Source organism: Microcaecilia unicolor, chromosome 6, assembly GCF_901765095.1.
Source record: "Microcaecilia unicolor chromosome 6, aMicUni1.1, whole genome shotgun sequence".
In the NCBI taxonomy this organism is placed as follows: Eukaryota; Metazoa; Chordata; class Amphibia; order Gymnophiona; family Siphonopidae; genus Microcaecilia; species Microcaecilia unicolor.
In genome coordinates, this window is record NC_044036.1 from 108,859,808 (window position 1) to 108,885,692 (window position 25,885).

Consider the following 25,885-nt stretch of genomic DNA (forward strand, 5'->3'; position numbering starts at 1 on the left):
TGCAGTGAACGTTTATTTGCTTGAGAAAGCCGATAGAGCACGTTAACTGGTCACAAGACTGCCTATGAAAACTACAGTTTGTTTAGCAAATACATGATGATTTGAAGTATTTGAAGTGACAGGAATTTGAAAGAATGACTCTGTCGCGTGTTTAAAAAATTAAGAAATGTATAAAGAACTGTTTTGCATATTAATTTAGTTGGCAGGCATGGATTCTCTAGCGATAGAGGAAATGCATGAAGAACTGTTTTAAGTTAGGTTGGTATATATGGGGAGAATATGTGATTGATATTAAGGACAGGAGACTTTTATGTGTTCATGGAAATTTAATAAAGTATTTTTTGTATTGATTAAAAAAGTCTAGAACAGTTACTTTTGAGATAGATGTAAATGCAGTGAAGGCAGTGCATGCAAATGTATCTCATGAATATTCATTGTGGGCATTCTGAAAACCTGAATTGCTGGGGTGCCTCCAGGACCAGATTTGGGAACCACTAGGCTAACATGGTCTGAATACCTGGAATGTATGATGTTATGTATCATGAGTTCATGGAGAGGAAAGTATTGAAGATGCAGCAAGTCTCGAGGCAAAGAGTGAGGGATCCCATACCTCCATGTTTGTTGAGGTATAACATTGCTACCTGGTTGTCTGAATGAAGAAGAATGGTTTTCCCTCAGAGAAGCTGTTGGAAGGCTTTGATTGCATGGAAGACTGCACAAAGTTCTAGGATGCTGATGTGAAACATTTGTTCTGTAATAAAAACAAGTTCCTTGAGTGAAATGGTTTGGTTGATGAGCTCCCAAGCCTAAGGGAGTGGCACCTGTTGTAAGTGTGATATTGGGAGGAAGAGGTTTGATTGGAGCTTCTTGAGAGAGGTGAAGCCATCAAAGAAGAGCTGTTTTGAGTTGAGAGGAGAGGATGAAGTTGTGTTGCAGGTTCTGTCTGAACTGATCCCACTGTTTGAGGCACCATTGATTGGGTCTTATCTTCCAACGTGTGACAGTGATAACTGCTGTTGTTGATGACATATGGCCGAAAAGATGAAGAAGCATTCTCGCTATACATGTTCATGCTGGCAGGATTTGAGAAGTTAGCTGATGAATTGCTTGAGCATGGGCAGAAGATAGAAATGCTCATGCTGGTGTTGAGTTCAAGACTGCTCCTATGAATTGAATAGTTTGAGAAGGAAAGAGGATTGATTAGATGTAGATATTGCAACAGATCCACTAGTCATCTAAGTAAGGAATGACAAATGCTCTGTTTTTTCTGAGAAAAGCTGCTACCACTGCCAAGCATTTGGTGAACACTGGGTGCAGATAAAAGTCCGAATGGCAGGACCTTGAACTGGAAATGTTGGTTGTCAAAAGTAAAGTGAAGGTACTTCCAGTGGCTGCAATGTATTTGGATATGAGTGTAAGCATCCTTGAGATCCAAAGTCACCATCCAAGTATTTGGAGGAAGAAGCGGTAGTATTGACTAGGAATTGCATTTAAAATTTCTCTTTTTAGAGAAAGAGATTCAAGTCTCTAAGATCAAGAATGAGATGGAAGCTGCCTGACTTTCTGGGTATTAGAAAATATCAGGAATAAAAACCTTGTGGAACATCAGGGGATGGGAACAGCTCTATTGCTTGAATTTGAAGAGAGTGTACTCTTTAGTGAGGATGATGGATTGGTGAGAGGAGTGATGGGTGATGGTCTCAAAAGGATGAGGAGGAGGAGAAATGAAATTCAGACCGTAGCCCTGAGAGGTAATTTGTAATACCAGGTTGTCTGTGGTGATGTTGCTCCATTGGTAGAAAAACTGAAGGTGGCTGCCTAGTGGTAAAGGGTCAAAAACATGGGGCCTGCTTGGTAGAAGTGGAAGAAGCAGCAGGTTGGGATCTGTTCTAACGTTGCCTCTAGCATGGAAAGGCAGATTGTTGAGGTTGCATAGGCTGTTGTTGTCGGTAGTAGGGCTGGTACCTGCGTTTATAAGAAGACTGGGAAGGAAATGGTGACAAATATGGTCATCTGTAATTGGAATGTGGGTATTTCTTATTTTATTTTTTTATTTTAGTTACATTTGTACCCCGCGCTTTCCCACTCATGGCAGGCTCAATGCGGCTTACATATACAGGTACTTATTTGTACCTGGGGCAATGTAGAATTACCATTAGCAGGATTTGAGAGCTCTTTAAACGTTGATTGGTTGTCTTTAACCTGGGTGACAGCATCTTTAACTTTATCATTGAAAAGATTGTCCCCTTGACATGGGACATATGCCAGTCAGTCTTGGAGGTCATCCTGAAGACCTGAAGCACATAACCATGCAATATGCCTAGCTACAATAGAGACAGCAGCAATGTGTGAAATGGTATCATACAGATCATGTGTTTCTAATAATATGAAACCTTATATTTTCCAGTGTATGCATAAAAGAGGCTACTTGATCAGGTAAGGGTGAGGAAAGTGATTCCACAACAGAATACAACGTAAGAGTGTTGGTAATGGAGAATTTGAAGTTGGTGGGCTGCTATTTGAGAAACCAGCATTGTTTCAGAGAAAGCCTTTCTCCCAACAATGCCCAAGGTTTTAGGGTCTTTACCTGGAGGGTATAGTGCAGTTGACTTTAAAGCTTTAGATTTATTGAGGACTGCTTCCAGGACCACAGATTGATACAGAAGCTGTGATTTTTCATGACCAGGCGCTTTATATTTAGCATCCAATCATTTTGAGATAGGCTGCTGAGTATAAGGATTTTACCATATTTTGTCTGCAGTCCTTGTAATATCGAATTAATAGGTACGGCTCTGGATCCAGTAGGAGAGTCCACAGCCTTTAAGACAGTCTCAAAATCTTTTCTATACATTGAAGCTGTTTCAGTAGACAAAGTAAGATCTTTGAGAATGGTCTGAATAAATTTAGAGTAGTTCACATCTTCTGGAGTGTTATCTGTTTTAGAGGTATGAGGGTCAGAATTCTGATATATCAAACAGGAGCCATTTCCTGAGGTTCTAAATAAGAAACTTGGTCAGGTTCTTCTTCTTCTGAAGACAACACATCAATAGCGGGGGACTGAGGAGCACTCCAGTGATCAGGTGGAGGAGAAGAGGTCCTAGGTCTCATAGAAGGAGCAGGAGAAGGTGTAAATGGAAAAGGAGGGAAGGACACCACTGAAGGAGACTGGATAGTATATTGGTGAGATGGAGGTTGTTGTAAAACATTTTGGAATAATTGCAAGAGAAGAGAAGCTATGTCATCTGTAGCCTGAGGAGTTGAGGAGTGTTGGGAAGGCTGTGGAACTGGCACTGAAGTATGAGGAGATATATTTGTGTCAATAGAAGGAGACAAATGTTTAGACACTGGTTTGCTTAATTTTTTTCACTGCTGGCTGAAGAGGGGGGTCAGACTGCACTGACTTGTTGCCTCTTAGAGGCAGACATTTTTTGTTTGTTTGTTTGCTGTGGTGAATGCACAGCACCTGGTGAACTTACTCAGGGGTGACTGACAGAAGTACACTTCTTAGAAAGAGGCAGTTTCAGTGCAGTCGCAGTGTCTGGCAGCTTTGAAGAAGGCCCCTGAGGGGTTAGAACAAAGGTGCTGGAACCCTTTGGTACTTGCAGTGAGCCTGCAGGGTTTATAACTGAAAGCAAAGATGAGCTGGAATTACCCTCTGGTAACTCTATGAGGCCCTTTGGGATGACACTTAAAGTTTCTTTTTTTTGTTTTTATGTTTTTTTTTTTATTTAAAAGCGTGAAGGGACACGTTCTTTTTCTGTGAGGCTTTAACGTCCGCTACACAGTACAGAAAAAAAAGAACTGACAGGCTGCTGGCGAGGCAGAAAGGCACCCAATTGACGTGATTGGCTGAATTCTTATACTATCAAGCTAGAAGAGCACCTCTGAACAAGCAGCTTTCGGAGACTGTAACTACATGTGTCTGCATTATCCTGAGCCATGGAATTAGCAGGAGTCCCTCTTGGTGCTGTCTTGTACACTTATGGTGAAATTTCCTAACAATAGATAAATTAGTCTTTCTCAGAATTAACACAGCAGCAGACCTTCACAGATACAAAAACTTTAAAGGTTTAGCCTTGTTTTTAACTCAAGAGGAGGAAAGTCTCCATCCAAGCAAACAGTTCTTGCTCCAATATGCAAATGTATTAATGTAAATTAGTTCCCAGGAGTTTTGCAGTGGTTTCTTTTTAGTTTCTTGGCTCAAACCACTCAAACCCCAACTTATACCCCCAAAATCTTTTGAAGACAGTCATTCTCTCTGTTCAATTGTCCACATGAGTCAAATAATATCCCAGTCAGGAAAAACTTATTTTCATTTCATTTCATTTCTTTTTACATTCCCAGGTTCTCAGACTGACTAGCTTATAACCAATCTTTTCTTTTCCCAGTTGGCCAGTTCAGTCTGCCACTTCCCCTCCCATAGGATAGTTTCTTATTCAGAGCATTTCAGCTATCCACCACCCACATGCCTTTGTAAAAAGAATATGTACCTGGGTTTACTTGTGATAAGTCCAGACTTTTTATGCAGCAGTCTGGCAGTGCTTGAGTACTTCCATTCCTTCCTCTCCCAAGGATTCCTGATTACCTCCCATAGTCTCTAGTTTCATGGCTTCTGATTCTCCTCAGCAGTCACAATCACTTCAGAGTTTGGTGCTAGTGGAACTTCACCCACTCTAGGGGTGGGAGGCAGATATATGACTCCAAAGGAACTGACTCTCCTCGCCATCCTCCAGGATAGTTGGTTTTCTTTTAAAGGCAGTTGAGGTGTCTGTTGCCTAAGTAAAATTCTAGAACCTTCCTCTCCCTGGTTTTCAAGAGGCCTTTCATTGTATGTTGCTTTTTAGCTTGCTGAAGAGTTTGCCTCACTTATGCACTTGCTTACTTATCACAGTATACGTATTGCGTGATGACTCTGTGGTCTTTTAGTCTGGGTTGCTGTGAAACACCATTCTTTTCCAAAAGTTAAAAAAATCAACTAAACAAACAAAAAAAAAAATCTGCTCTAGGATTTCTTATTTTGCAGGCAGGGCTTTCAAATGCAATAGTCACTGAAATAAAGGATCCCAAATCAGCAGTTTATCTTTCCTTTTTGAACCCGTAAAAGAGGAGTTATGCAGTAAAGTCTCTTTCTCTTTTTCTCCCTCCTCTACCAGGACATGGCTCCTACCTCTAAGAAAAAAAAAAATCATTTAAAATCAAATATACACAGAACACCCAAAAATAAAATAAAATAAAATAAAATGTTCTTGTACTAAGTCTCTAAATCCTGGTTCAATTCCTCATTACATTCACATCAAATGCCAAGAAATATTTGCTTAAAGCAGTGCGGAAGGGGTTTAAACCTTCCTCCTTTTGAAACAACAGTCTTTTAGTTAATGCAAAAGTTGATATGATATTTGGATCAGTCTTTCATTTTCTGGAATTATATTCTTGTAATCAGTTTTTGAAAAAACAAACACCATTGTAGAAGTTTGGCTTCTGCTTTTTGCCTGTTTCTATCTGTCCACTCCTACAGATTTTGGGGGATTTGTCTAAATATATCCCCTAATTCTATAAAAGTTGCCAAAATTTGTGCGTGCACAATTTACTTGAATAATGAGACAATTAGTGCTAATAAATTATTTAATTGGAATTTACACATGTAAATTTAAGCGTGGGATCTGCACCTAAATTTTACGTGTGAGTAAAAAAAGGGGCACGGAAATGGGAGTGTCATGGGCAGAATGGGGGAGTTCCTAGCATATATATAAAAATTGTTATAGAATAACGGAGATATGCGCCTAATTTAGGAGCATTCATTTGCACCATATTTCAGCTGGTGCAAATGGCCATACCTAAAGTTATTTATTTATTTATTTAGAACATTTATATCCCACAGATTCCCACCATGGCGGGCGCTATGTGGCTAACAACATTTATGAAAAGAACATCATAAAGTTAGGCACAAGTCCAGGGCATAAGTGCTATTATATAAACCACGCCTAACTTTAAGCACAGCTTATAGAATAGCACTTTTTTTAGCGCCATATAGAGAATTCACCCGGGATACATGACAGACTTAATCGACTTACCAACTAGAAACACATCAGAATCAACACAATCATATCTAAATCTGCACTACCCAAGCTGCAAAGGACTTAAATACAAATCAACTTACGCATTCAGCTTTTCCTACATAAGCACACAAGTATGGAACGCACTACCAAAAGCCTTGAAAACGACGTATGGCCACCTAAACCTCTGGAAATCACTAAAAAGTATCCTGAAAATGACGAATGGCTACCTAAATTTCTGGAAATCACTAAAAACTATCCTGTTCCAAAAGGCATACCCCACCGATCCAACGTAAATGCCTGATCCCTGCAACACAACAAAACTAAAGTACTTAATGGACAATACTCAACTCTTCCGATGTACATTTCCCCAATGTGGCCATGCCACATGAACTTTATCTTACCATAACATCACTTTGTATTTGTTCTCACCGGAGTCTGCAAATGCCTCTCCGGTACTATGTAAGCCGCATTGAGCCTACAAATAGGTGGGAAAATGTGGGATACAATTGTAACAAATAAATAAAATAATGTGCTTACCTCAAGAGGTTTCCATCTGTCTATAAAACAGTGGGGTGTACATGCATACAGTTATTCATGGGCACATTCTGCTAGCCTGAATGCCACAGGATTGAAGCAACCATGGAGGAAAGAAGTGGGCTCCAGCATTGGCCTGGAGCCCACAGTTGATATCGGGATTCATAGATTGGCCAGCCATGGGAAAAGCTCTGGGAAAGCACAATTGCTAGGTTTCATGGAAATAGGGAACTGGTACTGGAAATAAGGTAGACTGGTAAAGTCATTGGAGGTGTGAGGGAATAGGAATAGGGAGACTCATGAAAGAACCAGTGTCCTGTGTTTCCCATCTCATTGAGGCCGTCAGAGGCAAAGGGAAGGGGGCATCAAGTCCTGGGGCCACTGCAAGTGTTTTGTGGGTACCTGCTTTTATAATTATGCAGTTTTATTGCAAATGTACTTCCATGAATCTTTTGTGCAGCAAGCAGGGACTTGAATTTTATCTTTCATTTTATTGGTGGACTGAACACAATAAATTCTGCCCAAATGAGGTCTTGGAAAATCTATGCTGTTCATCATAGTCCTTAATTAATATCCATCAGACATTCTTTATAAAAATTATATTCTCCATTGTACATACTTGACTTAATGTTCTTGGCAACTGATTTACAATATAAACAACTCATTTCTCTTATTTTACCAGCTGTAGTTTGTAGTTCCAAGCTGAGAGTCTCTGGTCTGCTGACTTTGCTCCTTCTAATCTTGACATATCTTTCAAATAAGGTTAAACTACTACTCACATGCAGGGAGATAAGAATTTGATAAACAGTAAAACTGTAATATTGTTTTAGTTGGAATTCTCCAAGATGCACAAATGCACAGAACTGTAAACTGAACCCAAAATAATGGGGTCCTTTTACTAAGCTGTGTGAAAAAGGGCCCTGTGCTGGCAGTGGGGGCTGTTTTTCCCATGTGCCAGGTCCCTTTTTCCCGCAGCTAGTAACCCCCCCCCCCCCCGAAAAAAATGGCCACATGGTGAGATAACTCTCACTGCGTGACCATGCGGCGGGGAGCCCTTACTGCCACCAATTGAGGTGGCGATAAGGGTTCTAGCCCTAACCAAAAGATAACTGGGCAGTGCGCGCTTGGGACGGGGCTACCACCAGCAGCCATGTTGGGCTGACGGTAGTCCCAAAATAGCGAGCGGTAAGCCCGCATTGGGCTTACTGCCAATCTGTAAAAGGGCCCCTATCTGTTTTAATAAAATCTGGATGAGGAAAGAAATTAAAGGTAAGACTATCAGGACTATAAATTTGAAAGAACAGTTAAGCCGATATTTAGGGCTAACCAGTTAACTTTTTAGCGATTAAAGATAGGCCTGCTATTTATGTCACCTATTTTAACCACTGAGCATAGCTAGTTCAGCGCTAAATATGCATGTCTAACTGGCTATCCTGCTTATAATCGAACGAGAAAAACGCCCAAGTTCCGACCTAAATCGGGAGATGGACGTTTATCTCACAAAACCGAATAAAGCGGTATAATCGAAAGCCGATTTTTGGACGTTTTCAACTGCACTCCGTCGCGGATGCGGACAAAGTTTATGGGGGCGTGTCAGAGGTGTGGCGAAGGCGGAACTGGGGCGTGGTTATCTGCTGAACAAAGATGGGCGCATTTCACTGATAATGGGAAAAAAGTATGCGTTTTTAGCTAGAATTTAGGACACTTTTCCTGGACCCTGTTTTTTCACGAATAAGGCCCCCAAAAGTGCCCTAAATGACCAGATGACCACTGGAGGGAATCGGGGATGACCTCCCCTGACTCCCCCAGTGGTCACTAACCCACTCCCACCACAAAAGAATGATGTTTCACAAATTTTTATTTTCACCCTCAAATGTCATACCCAGCTCCCTGGCAGCAGTATGCAGGTCACTGGAGGAGTTGTTAGGGGGTGCAGTGGACTTCAGGCAGGTGGACCCAGGCCCATCCCCCCTACCTGTTACAATTGTGCTGCTTAATGCTTATTAGTCGTCCAACCCCCCCAAACCCACTGTACCCACATGTAGGTGCCCCCCTTCACCCCTTAGGGCTATAGTAATGGTGTAGACTTGTGGGCAGTGGGTTTTGAGGGGGATTTGGGGGGCTCAACACACAAGGGAAGGTGCTATGCACCTGGGAGCTCTTTTACCTGTTTTTTTGGTTTTGTAAAAGTGCCCCCTAGGGTGCCCGGTTGTTGTCCTGGCATGTGAGGGGGACCAGTGCACTACGAATCCTGGCCCCTCCCACGAATAAATGTCTTGGATTTATTCGTTTTTGAGCTGGGCGCTTTCATTTTCCATTATCGCTGAAAAACAAAAATGCCCAGCTCACACATTGTTGAATAAAACATGGGCGTCTATTTTTTTCCCAAAATACAGTTCGGTCCGCCCCTTCACGGACCCGTTCTTGGAGATAAACGCCCATGGAGATAGGCGTTTTCGTTCAATTATGCCCCTCTATGTCACGCAATATAGCAAGGTAGTGACTAGCGACTAACTGCAGATATTTAGCAGAAGATAAATAACCAGTTATTTCCCACTGAATATCTGCATTTAGGCACAGATATACTATTTAACTGGTCAGCAGTTATGTCTGTCTTGTTAAATAGCTTTGAATATTGGGGGGGGGGGGGATGTTTCTTGATTACTAATAAAAATAAGGTGAATACTTAAGGGATAACTTATGAGGCGCATTTCACTTAAGTGATAGTGCCTGCTGAGGAGGCTCTATTCATCTGTCTGTCTCTTTTTCTGTTGGTACATGAACAAATAGATGGGTACGCGTCAACAGAGTGGAGAGAAAAGTGAAGAGTTGGCCAGAATCCACAGGTCCTACTAGAAGAGGTCTTGCCTGCAAGAAGGAGGGAGAGAAGCATTGAAAAACTGGCCAGAGTCCCAAGGTTCTGCTAGAGAAGTTAGGCTGAGCCTAGAGAGAAGTGGCAGAGTGAAAAAGGGGTATGGTTAGAGAAAGTGAGGGAAATGTGTGTGTGTGGGAGGGGGGCAGAGCACGAGGAAATGTGGAGAGAAGAAAAAGAGGGGAGGGATGAGGGATGGAATATAAGAGAAGGGGTAGGGTAGAGGGGATAGAAAGAGAAGGCAGAGATGGAGTTAAAAAGGAGGAGAGAATACGGGAGAGGAGGGGTGGCATAAAACAAGTGTGTTTAAAGGAGGAAAAGAGAAAGAGAACGGAGCATAAAGGAAATTTTGGAGTTAGAAAGGTGGAAAGGAGAAGAGGAACAAGTAAAGGGTAAGGTAAGGGGCAGTATTAAAGAGTGGGGTGCAGTGAGACAGAGTAGAGGGGGAGGAAGTGAATTGGAAGGGTGCTTGAAAGCAGTGAAAGTAGGGAGATAGTGCAAGAAGGAGATAGAAAATGCAAGGTTCTATGATAGGGGAAGGGAGCAAGGGATGGGTGTATGTGTTACGTTTGTGCTCACCTCGCCCTCTGGTGGCCAGAACCAGTGGCTGCTGTGGACCGTCACCCATTCCAGATTTCAGCCCAGTCCGGTCCGGATCTTCCGGGCTGCCATACTTGCTTGCTTGGATTGAACCTACACAGCACCCATAGTTTCCTGGTGATGGTTGCAGCTGAGCTCCAGATGCTGCTGGGCTTATTAGCTATTTTGAAACCTTGCTGCTTTGCCTTTGCATTGCATCTAAGGCCCTGGTATGTTGGTGCTTTTGCACTTCAGCCTGAGTTTGTTTCCTTGCTGTAGTTCTTGCCTGAAGTCTTGCCTGTTCTAGTTAGTCTATGTTTAGTTTAGAGTATTGCTTGTTTCCCAGTCTTGTGTCTTGTTTGTATGTCTTGCCTAGTTCTGGGTTTATCTGTGTTTGTTCCCTGCTTCAGTGGCTGTTTTCAGCTTTCAGTTCAGTCTCCTGTCTAGCTGTGTTTGTTCCCTGTTTCAGTGGCTGCTCGCAGCTTTCAGTCCTGTCCTTTAGCCTATCCTTTCCCTGCCTTGCTGTCCCTGTGCTGCCTAGCTGTTAGCCAGTCCTGCCCTGTCCAGTAAGTCCTGCCGGACACCTGAAGCCTTGAGCTCAACTCTTGGTGGAAAGTGGCCAGGTGCAGGTGAAGCCTAACTGTTTGTCAGAGATCTGCCCTGTCTCTAGCGTGGGGTGGTTTTACCTGCCACTGCCGCTCCTCGGCAGTGGCCCAAGGGCTCACAAACCCAGTTTCCAGCTTTGTAAATGTGACAGTATGGGAGAAAAGAAGAGATAGCAGCAAAGGGTAAGAAAGGACAAAATAAAGAGAAAGGTGCAGGGGAAGATATGAAGGAAAGAAAAACCTACATGTCCACAGCCACATCTATACCACCTACATGCAGTTAAAGCTCCCCATCCCTATCCTGATAATACTCATCCCCACAATACTCACCCTCATAATAGGAGAGAGAAAGAGAAAAACGCCTATATTGCGACCCAAATCGGGAGATGGGCGTCTTTCTCCAGTGTTTAGTGGGTGCAGTGCACTTCAGGCAGGCGGACCCAGGCCCATCCCCCCCTACCTCTTATACTTGTGGTGGTAAATGTTGAGCCCTCCAAGCCCCTCCAAAACCCACTGTACCCACATGTAAGTACCCCCTTCACCCATAAGGGCTATGGAAGTGGTGTACAGTTATGGGGAGTGGGTTTGGGTTTTTTTTTGGGGGGGGGGCTCAGCACTCAAGGGAAGGGAGCTATGGACTTGGGAGCAATTTAGGAAGTCCACTGCAGTGCCCCCTAGGGTGCCAGGCTGGTGTCCTGGCATGTCAGGGGGACCAGTGCACTACGAACGGTGGCTCCTCCCATGACCAAATGCATTGGATTTGGTCATTTTGAGATGGGCATCCTCGGTTTCCATTATCGGCAAAAACCGAGGTCGCCCATCTCTAAGGTCGACCTAAATGTTGAGATTTGGGCGTCCCCGACCGTATTATCGAAACGAAAGATGGACGCCCATCTTGATTAGAGATGGGCGCCCTTAGAGATGGTCATCCCCATTCGATTATGCCCCTCCACATCTTTTTTAAGATCCGGTGACCAGAATTGAACACAATATTTGAGGTGCAGTCGTCCCATGGAGGTATTATAACATCTTCATTTTTGTTTTCCATTCCTTAATATCTAACATTCTATTTGCTTTCTTAAATGCTGCCACACACTGAGCAGAGGGTATCAGCATATCATCAGCATGATGCCTAGATCCCTTTACTGGTTGGTGACTCCTAATGTGGAACCTTGCATTACGTAGCTATAATTCAGGTTCCTCTTTCCCACATGCATCACTTTGCACTTGCTCACATTAAACGTCATCTGCCATCATTTACAGGCTTTGTAGAATGTTGCAGCAAGACTGATTCTAGGTGGTCAAGGATGGGAGAGGGTGACCCCATCTTTAGTGCATTTGTGTTGGTTACAGGATGAGGCCCGTTTCTTATTTAAGCATTTACTTTTGCATTTTAAAATGTGCTTGGGATGGTGCCTGCTTAACTAGTTGGCAAATCACAGCACTCATCTTCTCTAGAGTGATTACATCATGTCAAAATGACAAAAAATTTGTCTTCCTGCTGCTTCACAAATCTTCCACTGATATTATCTAAAGCTGCAAATGAGGGTGGGGAAGAGTTTGGGGAAGGGGGAGGGGCACCTGTCAGTCAGTCAAGAGTGACTGAATATTCCAATCAATGTTACGCTAACTTATGAAATGTGACAAGCTTACAAATCATGTCACTACTGTATGTCTCAATGCATTTCTTATCTGAAGGCATGATATACTTGCAAGAAGGCAGTTACCCTCTTTCCTCCACTATTCAGACTCCAAGGACTGAAGTAAATTCATCCTTGGTGTGACCATTTCTCCATTATAATTATTGACAAATCACAGCACGCCAACAGTAGGTTTTACTCCTCAGGAAATGAAGCTCATCTTATAGAAAACAAGTTGAAAAGTGTAGACTTACAGTATGACCCGTTCCTCCATTCATAGACTTAGGCATATCTTCCTGGTGAATGTGGTTGAACCATCCGTGGTAAAGTGTTTCTCAGGGGTCCTTTTACTAAGATGTGCTGAAAAATAGCTTGTGCTAGTGTAGGTGTTTGTTTTGGATACACGCAGACCCATTTTTCAGTGCACCTGTAAAAATGACTTTTTTAAAATTTTGACCGAAAATGCAGGTGCGACAAAATGAAAATTGGTGCGTGTCCATTTTGGGTCTGAGACCATACCACCACTCATTGATTTAGCGGTAAGGTCTTATGCGTTAACCGGGCAGTAATGGTCTATGCGCATAGAATGCCTTTTACGGCCCAGTAGAGCCACGTGCCAGAAAATAAAAAAGTATTTTCTGGCGCACGTAGGGAACGCACATAAAAAATGAAATTACCGCCCAGGCCACATGGTAGCTGGGTGGTAATTCCAAATTGATGCACGTTGAGCGAGCATAGGTGCCTCCACAGCTTAGTTAAAGGGCCCCTCAGTAAGGTAGCAGAGGATGTGTGGGTTGGTAGGAATTGTGGGTATAATGTGTGAGTAGTGACAGATGCTGTAGGTTTTTCAGTGTTATCTTTTTATATGTGATCCGCTGAATGAAAAGATACTAAAAATGGAGTTGCAAATAACAGAGATAAAGGCTATAAAAGTATGGAAGAGTAAATGTAGGCAACTTTCATTTTTAAAAGTTTGTGTACTTTAGGTTCAGTAGAAATGTCTTTGCAAATTGTTTTCACAATTTTGATGTTTTTTATGATTTTTTAGTTTGCTACTTTTCAAATGTGTTTTTACAAAAAAAATACTTTTTAAAATTCCTAAATATTTCTCATTTTTAAAAGATGTAATTAGTCCATACCTGAGGCTGAAATTTTACAGGATTATGCAGTTGATATCCCTGTATCTTGTAGCATAAATAAATCACATACCCCACTTGTAGTACCTGTTTGCTCCATGGGTCACATATTTAACTACATGGAGATGTTTATGTATGTGGATGTGTGGGTTGGATGTCAGGGCATGGGGTGATATATGTGTGTCTGTGAGAGAGCGTTGAGTCTGTGGGGCTATGCTGGGCATGTCTGTGAGTGTGTGTTTGGGAAGATGAGTAAGTGAAGAATGAGAGTGTGTTGGGGATATGGGAATGGTGAGTATGTGTGTTGGGGGTTCGGGTATATTGTGTTATGTATTGGATATATTGAGTGGGCTAGCTGTAGACATGTGTGGGGAGTTGGGTAAGGGTGTGTGTAACAGGGTTGTGTGGATTAAGGGCTTTGGGGAGGGAGTTCAGTGGGTATGTGTGTGGGTTGGGAGCTTGGAAATATTAGGGTGTGTATGTGAGATGTTGGACAAATTAGGCTTCTTCCCCCACCCTCCTGCATTCACTATGTACCTCCCATCCATTAGAGTATTCCCCTTCATCTGTGCCATTCTCCCTTGTGTACTCACTACCTTTTCTTTCTACCCCCTTGAATTCTCCCCTCACTCCTATGCCATCCAGTCTGGTACTCTCTGAGGGGCATAATCGAACGCGAACGCCTATCTCCATGGGCGTCTATGTCCGAAAACAGGTACGTGAAGAGGCGGGACAGACCGTATTTTCGAAAAAATGGACGTTTTTCAGCTGGGCGTTTGTTTTTTTTAGCGATAATGGAAACTAAAAAAGCCCAGCTCAAAAACGTCCTAATCCGAGCCATTTGGTCATGGGAGGGGCCACGATTCATAGTACACTTGCCCCCCTGACATGCCAAGACACCAACTGGGCACCCTAGAGGTCAGTGTGGTGGACTTCAGACAACACTCCCACATGCATAGTTCCCTTACCACGGGTGCTGAGCACCCAACCCCCCCTCCTCCAAAACCCACTACCCACAAATGTACAACACTACCATAGCTCTTAGGGGTGAAGGGGGCACCTACATGTGGTACAGTGGGTTTTGGAGGCCTCCCATTTACCAGCACAAGTGTTACGGGTGGGGGGGGGTGGGCCTGGGTCCACCTGGCTGAAGTGCACTGCGGTACCCACTAAAAGTGCTCCAGGGACCTGCATACACGCAGGCCTCTAGGACTTGTTGCTCCAGGGACCTTCATACTGCTGTGATGCAGCTGGGTATGACATGTGAGGCTGGCATAGAGGCTGGCAAAAAATGTTTTTTTGGGTGGGAGATTTTCAGTGGCATCACTTGGACAGACAGCACCACTGTAAATTTGCATAAATTTAAACAGATATTGTAACTTATACATTTAAAATTATTTGGCAGGCCTCAGAGTGAAATTGTATTCCACTGTATATAATATTTCAAGGAAGACTAACCAGCTTATAATCGAACGAGAAAAACGCCCAAGTTCCGACCTAAATCGGGAGATGGGCGTCTTTCTCACAAAAACAAATAAAGCGGTATAATCGAAAGCCGAACTTTGGACGCTTTCAACTGCACTCCGTCGCGGATGCGGACAAAGTGGACGGGGGCGTGTCGGAGGCGTGGTGAAGGCGGAACTGGGGCGTGGTTATCACCCGAACAGAGATGGGCGCCTTTCGCCGATAATGGATGCGTTTGTAGCTAGAATTTAGGGCACTTTTCCTGGACCCTGTTTTTTTCACGAATAAGGCCCCAAAAGTGCCCTAAATGACCAGATGACCCCAGAGGGAGTCGGGGATGACCTCCCCTGACTCCCCCAGTGGTCACTAACCCCCTCCCACCACAAAAATGATGTTTCACAACTTTTTATTTTCACCCTCAAATGTCATACCCTCCTCCCAAGCAGCAGTATGCAGGTCCCTGGAGCAGTTGTTAGGGGGTGCACTGGACGTCAGGCAGGTGGACCCAGGCCCATCCCCCCCCTACCTGTTACAATTGTGCTGCTTAATGCTTAGTCGTCCAACCCCCCCCACCCACTGTACCCACATGTAGGTGCCCCCCTTCACCCCTTAGGGCTATAGTAATGGTGTAGACTTGTGGGCAGTGGGTTTTGAGGGGGATTTGGGGGGGCTCAACACCCAAGGGAAGGGTGCTGTGCACCTGGGAGCTCTTTTACCTTTTTTTTTGTTTTTGTAAAAGTGCCCCCTAGGGTGCCCGGTTGGTGTCCTGGCATGTGAGGGGGACCAGTGCACTACGAATGCTGGCTCCTCCCATGACCAAAGGGCTTGTATTTGGTCGTTTTTGAGATGGGCGTCGTCGGTTTCCATTATCAGCGAAAACTGAGGTCGTCCATCTCTTAGGTCGACCTAAATTCTGAGATTTGGGCATCCCCGACCGTATTATCAAAACGAAAGATGGACGCCCATCTTGTTTCGATAATACGGGATACCCCGCCCCTTCGCGGGGACATCCTCAGAGATGGGCGCCCTTAGAGATGGGTGTCCCTGTTCGAAAATGCCCCTCTAAGTATATATCAACTTTGTTTTTTGTTTGTTTTTCAGGTGGAGTTTTTCCCAAAGATTTTTCAATTTTACTTACAATAAAACCTACTAAAGGCCTCCAGTCCTTCCTTTTATCAGTTTACAGTGAACATGGTATTCTGCAGTTGGGAGTTGAGGTTGGTAGATCTCCTGTTTTCCTATATGATGACCAAAATGGTAAACCTGCCTCTGAAGAATATCCTATTTTCAAAGGCACCAACATCGCAGATGGCAAGTAAGTAAAACGTTTATTATCAATGAGCATTCACATGTTGTAGAGGTCATTTTAGAAGTATTAGGTGCCATGATTCACCTGTAAGTAGATATCTTAGAATAGCCATTACTTACCTCATGTATACCTATAGCATGCAGTGTTTTGAAGGGGGCATGTTCTATGTGTGGTATTGATGTGTATTTCTTATTTTGCAGCTAAAATAAATATATATGGTACCTTAAATGTCTCTGATGTCACTTACGTCTGTTTCCTGACAATGCATAATGTTAGCTAACTGCTCATTTGGAGCTGGTGTTTAGGAAAGTGAATCAGAGGGAGAAAAGTGATTAAATGCCTCTGCTATTTAAAACTACTTTAAAAATCACAAAATTAGAGTTTTTCGAGTTTGGGTCCCTTTGCATATCCAATTTTGAAAACTTTGCTACTTACAAGTATCAGTGCCAGCACATGCACATGAAGGTTGCAAAATCCATTGACTATGTGTTTAAATGTCTATTGATTGTTTGACTGTAGGGTTATTGAACTATGATTTTTGTCTGTGCATGCTTTGTTTTATTGTTAATTGGGTTAAATGTACCACATTTTACAGCTGAATAATTCATGTAAATCACTTTGATTTGGTAATTACCTAGAAAGATGGTATATCAAATGTTTTTAATAAATATATTAATTAATTTATACATATAGAACCTTGAGCGAGCCTGCTCTTCATTTTTCTGCTTAAAAAAATGTATAAAATGGCTGCTCCTACTCTATATGTTGCCAAAGACATGAGTATTTCAGCTGCCTTGTACATATTTTACCAAATGTTCCAAGTTCACTGAGCCTTTTGTTAAATTGCAAATTTGTGAATGTCTTGAGTTTGATGTCTCTTTTCTCACCTAAGTGACCTATGCAAAATTGTAGATGAGAAATATTGCATTTGCATATTGGAAGACTGATCACCACTTAGTTAGTTTTGGACTTAGTCTTTCCTGTTATGGACCTAGATACCTTTGGTCAAGGGAGTTCACATTTTTCTGGTAATTTTTCTCCCTTTGCTTTGGACAAAGTTTCTCCTCTTCAGGAACACAGATCTAGACAAGGTAGTTCACATCCTTCAAAGGCTTAGATGAAATTTGAGATGTGCTGAATGATAGTGGCAAGAAACCAAATCTACAGTTGAATTAAAGAAATGTAAACAATATAGGGTAAATATAAAGCCATAATTAAACATGCATAAGAGACATATGTCTCTTCCTTTATCAATTTCCAAGGTAACTTCTTCCATCAGCTATTTCAAGAAGTTAATATTTGCTCCTCTGTGAGAGATTACAGCTCAGTGTCAGACCGTGCTTCTGAGTCTTCTGCTTTATTCCTACAAGAAAAAAATAGCAGATGTCCAAAATTATCTTCCCATCATTTCTTCTCACCTTCTTTGTTATCTTGTCTGGAAACACCTTCACCTATATTGTCCTCATAGGCATTGAAGAGCTCCTCTCTAATTTCCTTCCCCTCTTTTGTGTCATCTTTGACTCTTCTCTCTCCTTCTCTGCTCATATCCAGCAGATCGCCAAGACCTGTCATTTCTTTCTTTACAACATCCGTAAAATCCACCCCTTTCTTTCCGAGCACTCTACCAAAACCATCATCCACACCCTTGTCACCTCTCGTTTAGACTACTGCAATCTGCTTCTTGCTGGCCTCCCACTTAGTCACCTCTCCCATCTCCAATCGGTTCAAAACTCTGCTGCCCATCTTGTCTTCCGCCAGGGTCGCTTTACTCATACTACCCCTATCCTCAAGTCGCTTCACTGGCTCCCTATCCGTTTTCGCATCCTATTCAAACTTCTTCTACTAACCTATAAATGTACTCACTCTGCTGCTCCCCAGTATCTCTCCACACTCGTCCTTCCCTACACCCCTTCCCGTGCACTCCGCTCCATGGATAAATCCTTTTTATCTGTTCCTTTCTCCACTACTGCCAACTCCAGACTTCGTGCCTTCTGTCTTGCTGCACCCTACGTCTGGAATAAACTTCCTGAGCCCCTACGTCTTGCCCCATCGTTGGCCACCTTTAAATCTAGACTGATAGCCCACCTCTTTAACATTGCTTTTGACTCGTAACCACTTGTAACCACTCGCCTCCACCTACCCTCCTCTCCTCCTTCCTGTACACATTAATTGATTTGATTTGCTTTCTTTATTTTTTGTCTATTAGATTATAAGCTCTTTGAGCAGGGACTGTCTTTCTTCTATGTTTGTGCAGCGCTGCGTACGCCTTGTAGCACTATAGAAATGCTAAATAGTAGTAGTAGTAGTTAGGTTGGAAAAGCTATTTACAACTATAAACTTTGACTCATCCCCAGCAGACCCATTTCCTTCCTGGATAGTATGAGGTATTCTACCTTATCTTAAGAAACATTTATTAGATCTTATCAATTCCAGCTTACAGCAGCATCTAGTTCCCTCAGCATGGAAGGAATTGATTATTCATGCAAGATTTAAGAAATCTTCCTTGCATTCTTCGTCTCTTAATAATTTTCTCTCTATCAATAAGTTATCTTTTATGGCTAAACTGACTAAGAAAACTGTGGCTTAACATCTATCCAAATTTTGTTTATGTTTAGTGGATTTTTAATTAATCGCCAGTTCATGGCAAAGTCAAATCTAAGCGATTTACATAATTTAAAACCACAGAAAATATACATGGAAAGGAATGCCATTTCAGATAGTGAAGAGAAGAATAAAAACTAAAGCATGACTACAATACATACAAAATAGGACTGACTCTGAGACTGATTGCTGTCACGACCCAAAAAGACCACACTAACTCAAATTAAAAGCCAGGATAAAGAGGCACATCTTTAAATTAATTTTAACTTGTTTTAAGGAGGACTCCAAGCGTAAACTCAAAGGTAAGTTGTTCCAAAGATAAGGAGCAAGAAAATAGAAAGCTGAAGTACGTGTAATTGTTTTTTTGTTACATTACCCCGCACTTTCCCACTCATGGCAGGCTCAATGCGGCTTTACATGGGGCAATGGAGGGTTAAGTGACTTGCCCAGAATCACAACGAGCTGCCTGAGGTGGGAATTGAACTTAGTTCCTCAGTTCCCCAGGACCAAAGTCTTGTTGGCAACCAGTGTAAATGCAGGAAAAGTGGGGTAACTGAGGCCTAGCATTTTGTTCTACAGAGAAAACAAGCAGCAGTATTCTGGAAAGACTGTAATTTTTTTAAGAGTAGAGGATGGAAGGCCAGCATATATAACATTATAGTAATCAGTACGTGTGATAATGTAAGCATGGTATAGAGTATGTAAGGTTATATTATCTAAAAAAGCATGAACTAAACACAGCTTACATAAATAATACAATCCTGAATGAAGCACAGATGAGATATGCTGAGTGAAAGATAGTTGTGAATCAATAATGACCACAAGGTATTGGAATGAAGATATCGGTACAATGAGTATTCCTGGGAGAATCAATGGGGGAGAAGAAATGATATTGTGATTTGACAACCAACATATTGTAGTTTTGTCAGTATTTAAGACCAGATGGTGTTCCTTCAGCTAGAGGGCTACCTTATCAAAACAGGACTGCACAGGTGTGAGATCAATATTAGGGAAGTTATAGTAAAATAAAACTAGTAGAATATCATCCGTGTAAACATGAACTGAAACACCACAGGACTGAATCAGAGATGCTAGTGGACCAAGGTAAATATTGAACAAAAGAGGGGAGAGTATAGACCAGGGTTGTCCAACCTCCGTCCTTGAGGGCCGCAATCCAGTTGGGTTTTCAGGGTTTTCCCAATTAATATGAATGGGATCTATTTGCATGCACTGCCTCCATTGTATACAAATAGATCTCATGCATATTCATTGGGGAAATCCTGAAAACCAGACCTGGCAAGGGCCAAAGTTGGACACCCCTGGTATAGAGCCTTGGGGAACCCCGCAAGAGAGAGATAGATGAAGAAGAAGCAGAGCCATTAAAAAAGAACAATTACACAAAAAAAGAACTGAATCAATCAAGACTGTGTCAGATATTCGTATAGAAGATAACCTGTAAAGGAGAAGAGAGTGATTGACAAGATCAAAAGCGACAGCACTGGGGCCTCTTTCCAAATTACACTGTAGCTCATTCAGGACTCTTTTTACAAAATGGTGGTAAGCCCAATGTGGGTTTACCACTCGCTAAAAAGGAACTACTGCCTGGATGCCACAGCAGCACAGCAGTAGTTTCCACCCCCAGCGCTATCATATCCGGTGCTGCAAAAATATATTCATTTTTGTAGCGTCAGTGTGTACCCAGCAGTAATTGGGCAGTGCTGTGTGCTACAGCGTGGGAGCCCATACCGCCACCTCAATGGGTGGCGGTAAGGGCTCCCTCTGAAATGGCTGCGCGGCAAGTGCTTCACTTGCCGCACGGTCATTTCCTGATAAAAAGAAAGACCTGTGCTGAGCTCAGTGCAGGCCCACTTTTGCCGCAGCTTCGGAAAAAGGGTACTCATTAATGAGACGATGACGGATGGCTGGCGGGCGGATCGAGAGGGGGGAGGTCAAACTTGTTGGAGGTGGTGCTGGCAGTGGCAGGGGGTGTCTGCAATGGCAACGGGGGGGTATCAGAGATGGCGGCGGGGGGGGGGGTGTCAGCGATGGCGGCGGGGGGGCTAAAATGTGCCCCCTCACCTTGGCTCTGGCCCCCCTACCGCTGAAGTCCAGATACGCCCCTGCTCCAGCCTACCCCACTGCGGCAGGTAGAAGTGCCTCAGTCCTCCTCTGACAAAGCGTCGGAGGAATTTGATCGGAGGGTGACAATGATATCTCCACCGAAAGTGGGTACTCTCCCTGGGCCTTTTGCTCAGCCGGGATTCTCATCTCTAAACTACCGTGCTTATGGAGGACAAACAAACCCAACTTCAAGTGTATAGTAAGTTCTCCCTCCCACCTGACAACGGGCATTTCATACTCTACTCTCCCCCCCCACATCCCCTGTGGTTACTGGGATTTTGTTTGCAGGTCTTACTTCCTTCGGCAGATGCTGATAAACAAAGAAATGAACTGGGCATCTGCACATGTTCAAGGTCTGCTGGCTCCCGCCTTCTCCGAGAATCTCAGAGAGAACGGGAGCCGGCAGGCCTTGAGCACTCTTAGATGTTCAAGGCCCTGCACCAGCCCAGCACATAGCTTTGTTTATTACACATCTGCCAAAAGAAATAAGAATTGCAAACAAAATCACAGTAACCACGGAGGAAGAAATACCTTTATCTGTGGGGCTGAGGAGGTGTAGAGTAAGAAATGCCAGTAGCTGCGGGGAGACTCTATATATATATAAACTGAGAGCCCCATTTTTGTCCTTTTTTGACACCAAAATCTCTATTTATATTTGAGTATATGTGGTATATTTTTCTGCTACTTTAATCAGGGAATTGTATTCAATCTTAGAGAAAGGGGAAATTGCTTTACTGGTCTCCCTTGACCTCTTGGCCACTTTTGATTTTGTCATCCATGAGCTGTTATTGTCTCACTTGAAAGCTGTTGGATTAAATAACCTCACTCTTGCCTGGTTCCAGTCATTTCTCACTGATTGAAGTTTTTCTGTCGTCACCACCAATGGAAAATTCTCCAATGTTCCTCTTCACTTCTCAGTGATCAGTCCTTTCTCCCTTTCTTTTCAACATTTTCATAAGTCCTCTGGCAACCTTATTGCAAGATTACAATATCCATTTTTACATTTACACCAATGACATTTTGTTGATTTATCCTGTTTCCTCTCTGGTTATGAATCTGTCCCCACTACATGATGCCCTACAATCTCTCTCAACTTCATTATCAGCACATCGACTTGTACTCAATCCCGCTAAGACTACTGCTTGCTGGATCTCAGGATTTCATCTAAACCCACTGCTCCACTCTCACTCTTCCAGGACTACTGCCGGCCCAATGCGGCTGCTGGTGGTAGTCTCATTCCAATTGCACGATTTCTGTGGGAAAAAGAAAACCATTGGAAATGACATGAGCGGCAAAAACCTGGCAGTAATAGGGCATCGCCACAAGCTGCCGGTTACCACCAGGTTAGAGTGGGAGCCCTTATTGCCACCTCAATGGGTGTTGGTAAGGGCTTCCTGCCACATAGTTATGTGGAAAGAGTTCTCTCACCGCATGGCCATGTGTGCTGGGGACTTTTTTTACCTGCTGCGGTAAAAGGGCCCTAGCACATGGGAAAAATGGCACCCCGCTGCTAGCGCAGGGCCCTTTTTCCTGCAGCTTTGTAATCCCCTTATAAATATATTCTATGTAAGTTGCATGGGTATTTGCAGAATAACACTCAGACATCCTGCTGGCACTTTTTTGCAGGTATTTGTGACCCGTTAAGTGAAAAGGTTCCAAAACTGGGGTTACAAATAACAGAGATAAAGGCTATATAAGTTTGGAGGACTGAGGGACATGTTTAATAAGGTGCACTAGCATTTTTAGCATGTGCTAATGCTAGAGACACCCATATATTCCTACGAATGTCTCCAGTGTTAGCGTGGGCTAATTTTTAGCATGCACTAAAAACAATAGCACACCTATAGCGTGGCTTAGTAAACAGGACCCTAAATTTGGGCAATTTTTATTTTTCAAAGCTTTGTATACCATAGGGTCAGTAGAAAGGGGACATGTAATTTTTCTTTCCTAGAAATTACAGAGATAGAGATATTTTCAAATTGCTATTTTTTCAAAAGAGCTTTTCTAGAAAACATTTAAATTGATAAGTGTTTCTCATTTTTTAAAGACGTAATTAGTCCATATCTGAGGCTGAAATTTTGCAGGATTATGCAATTGATATCCCTCCAACTTGTGGTATAAATAAGTCTTATATCCCACTTTTGCTACCTTTTCGCTCAGCGGGTCACATATATTTATGCACGTAAGATCTAGTATTCTAGACATTCATGCATGCATGGGGGACGTAAATTCATAATGCTACTGCTGCTAATCATCGCAAAGTTAATCCATCTGTCAAGGAGCTGCATACCAACTTCAGTTAGGAGACGAAGGAGAAAGAATTAGAGGAAAGCTTTTTTCCACCAAGTTTTACTCACTGATTTATCCCAGAGGATGAAGGAAATTAAATCCAGGCTCTACAGATGAGCTGTTCCCAAACTGTGTAACTAAGCCAATTTGCAGTATTTTATTCTTCTTTTCTGAGTGCAGGTTAAAAACCACTACCGTGGGGTGCACTCAAGTGTCCCGTTGTAGTTTCAGAATCGGTGTGCACTTCCCATGTGCTGAAGAAATAGATTTTATTTTTTTAGTGCTGAGAGCATGTCTAGGGGTGTAAAGTAAATGAATAATACAAACCAGGGTTCTGTAGAACTCAACTCTACACACTTACTAAAAGGGTATGGATAGAGAGCTGAATATCCCAATCAATACACAAAAACAATCACAATAATATTTTTTGTGAAAGGAGAAATTCTTAGAGGTCTGACTCACTGTAAGTTAGGTTGTTCCTAGAGGGTGGATGGGTTTCTCTATCATAGAATATCTCCAAGTTATCTTTAATACGCCCGTGAGCAAACCTATGCTCCCAGTCAAATCAAGTGATGGCCGCAATAAAGGCGTGCCTGCCGTGTTATAATTACAGAAAAGCTCTCTATCTATATCCTACACCAGGACTTTACTACTCATATTCACTACTAACTCACTCACCAAAACCAAGATCAAAGCATTCATAGCTTATGAGGCATAAGCCTTACTTGCTACTCTATTAGCTTCTTTTGCTTTACTAGTAAGTTCAACCTAAACAAAGGTACACATTTCACACAGATACTATATGATTAAAACACTCTTCAGTATTCTTTACAAAATATTATCTGAGGTATCCTATGTCTATACACAAAAGAATTTGTTGTAAATAATGGTGAAAAGGAACCCAATGTAGGAAAAACACTTCTAAGAAAATATTCATAAATGTTCATAAAGAAAACATTCTTGAGAAAAACATTCTTGACAAAAGGCACACTTATCTCTGCACTGCCGGGTGTGTGCACTACACCCGGCAGCTACTGCAGGTATTGGCGTCAACCAACTTCCTTCGCCGCTGTTTCTAACGTGCTGGCAGAATACCATCTGTGTCCTACTCTGCAGGGTTTCGAGAGGATCTTCGTCAGGGACCTGGAATGTAGCTGGCTGCAGGGCTGTCAAGAGACTGGGCTGGGCCCGGGGCGAGGCCGCCACCACCGCTCCCCCCCCCCCGAGGTCGTCACCGCCCCCCCTCCATCCACCACAGGGCCGGGGCCCCCCTGAATTTGCTCTTTGTGAAAGAAGCGCAGCAGCGGCAGTCTGCAGATCACCTCCCTTCGGGCCTTCCCTCCCTGTGTCCCGCCCTTGCGCAAATTATGTCAGACGAGGACAGGACACAGGGAGGGAAGGCCCGAAGGGAGGCAATCTGCAGACTGCCACTGCTGCGCTTCTTTTACACGGAGCGAGGTCGAGGTGAGGCGCTATGATTTCAATTCAGGGACCGGCTCGGTGGTGGAGGGGGGCGGGTAGAGGGGACTGTGGTGCCGGGCCCCTCTTGGAGGCCCGGGCTCGGGGAATTTTGTCCCTCCTGCCCCCCCTCTCGGCGGCCCTCTGTAGCTGCCTCGTCCTATGAATGAATACACACTGCGCCAGCTTTTTTTTGAATATGCAGGCCCCCTTTAATCACAACTTAGCAAAAGGACCCCACTGAGACTAAGGAGTAGTTTTAAAAGACATTTCCATGGGTGAAAAATATGTTATATAAAATAACCTTTTATAAAAGCACCTGGCATATATGTAAGTAAATCTATATGCATATAGTCAGTTCACAGTCCAATTTTATTTATAATGCTGCAAATAATGAAATATCTAAGCAGTTTACATTTCAAAATTAAATCAAGGATATGGAAATTGGTAGAAATATAAGATAAGGATTAAAAGTACATGGGGAACATATAAAACTCAAGAGAAAGAGTTAATTAAAATTCAACTAAAAGAAAAATAGAGTAGGAAAAAACATGAGACAGGGAGGGGGAATGAAAAGAAAGACAATATTAACAGACACAAATATATGATAGGCACAGACCTGCTGCATGGGCTAATATAGAAAAACTAAATTAACTATTAGAAGTATGATGTTATAATCATTGGGACAATGAAGGAAAAGCTTTATGAAAAAAATGGGCCTTCGGAATGGCTTTAAATCTTAAGAGTGAGAGTTCAGATCGAAGATGAAGACGGGTCATTCCAAGGAGTGGGGGAAACTACTGAAAAGATGTGGTTCTAGCTAAATGTGAAATCACCTGAAGGAAAGAAGGGACAAACAAGAGTTGCTGCTGAAAGTATTGTAGTGTATGAGTTTGCACGCACATATGTTTTTCTGACCTGAGTAGAGACAATCCCAAAGATAGCTAGATTGAGAAGGGTTTAGTGTTCGCATATACTAAAATATGTCCATATCACCGCTCCCTCTATGCTGAGCGGGAGTCCTCCACCTACAGTCCTGCCAGTAGAAGGTGATATTTCTCTATCATATTTTCAATAGTGAGGGACAGGCAAGTTCTGCAGGACTCCAGGGAAACTGCCTGTCCCTAGCGATTGAAAACATAATATTGAAGCACTACCCTACCCCCCTACCCCACTGGCAGAAATGCAGTTGGAGGATTCCCACTCAGCAAAGCGAGAGCA

At 42.9% G+C, this 25,885-nt stretch overlaps 1 protein-coding gene across 1 annotated transcript in view; it reads left to right on the forward strand.

The window, feature by feature from the left end:
• Positions 1-25,885, forward strand: part of COL11A1 (collagen type XI alpha 1 chain) — a 700,769-nt gene that overhangs the window by 47,488 nt on the left and 627,396 nt on the right. Inside the window, exon 3 of the mRNA XM_030205574.1 lies at positions 15,988-16,201. Within this exon, the coding sequence (XP_030061434.1) occupies positions 15,988-16,201 (214 nt within the window). The remainder of the gene's footprint in view (positions 1-15,987; positions 16,202-25,885) is intronic.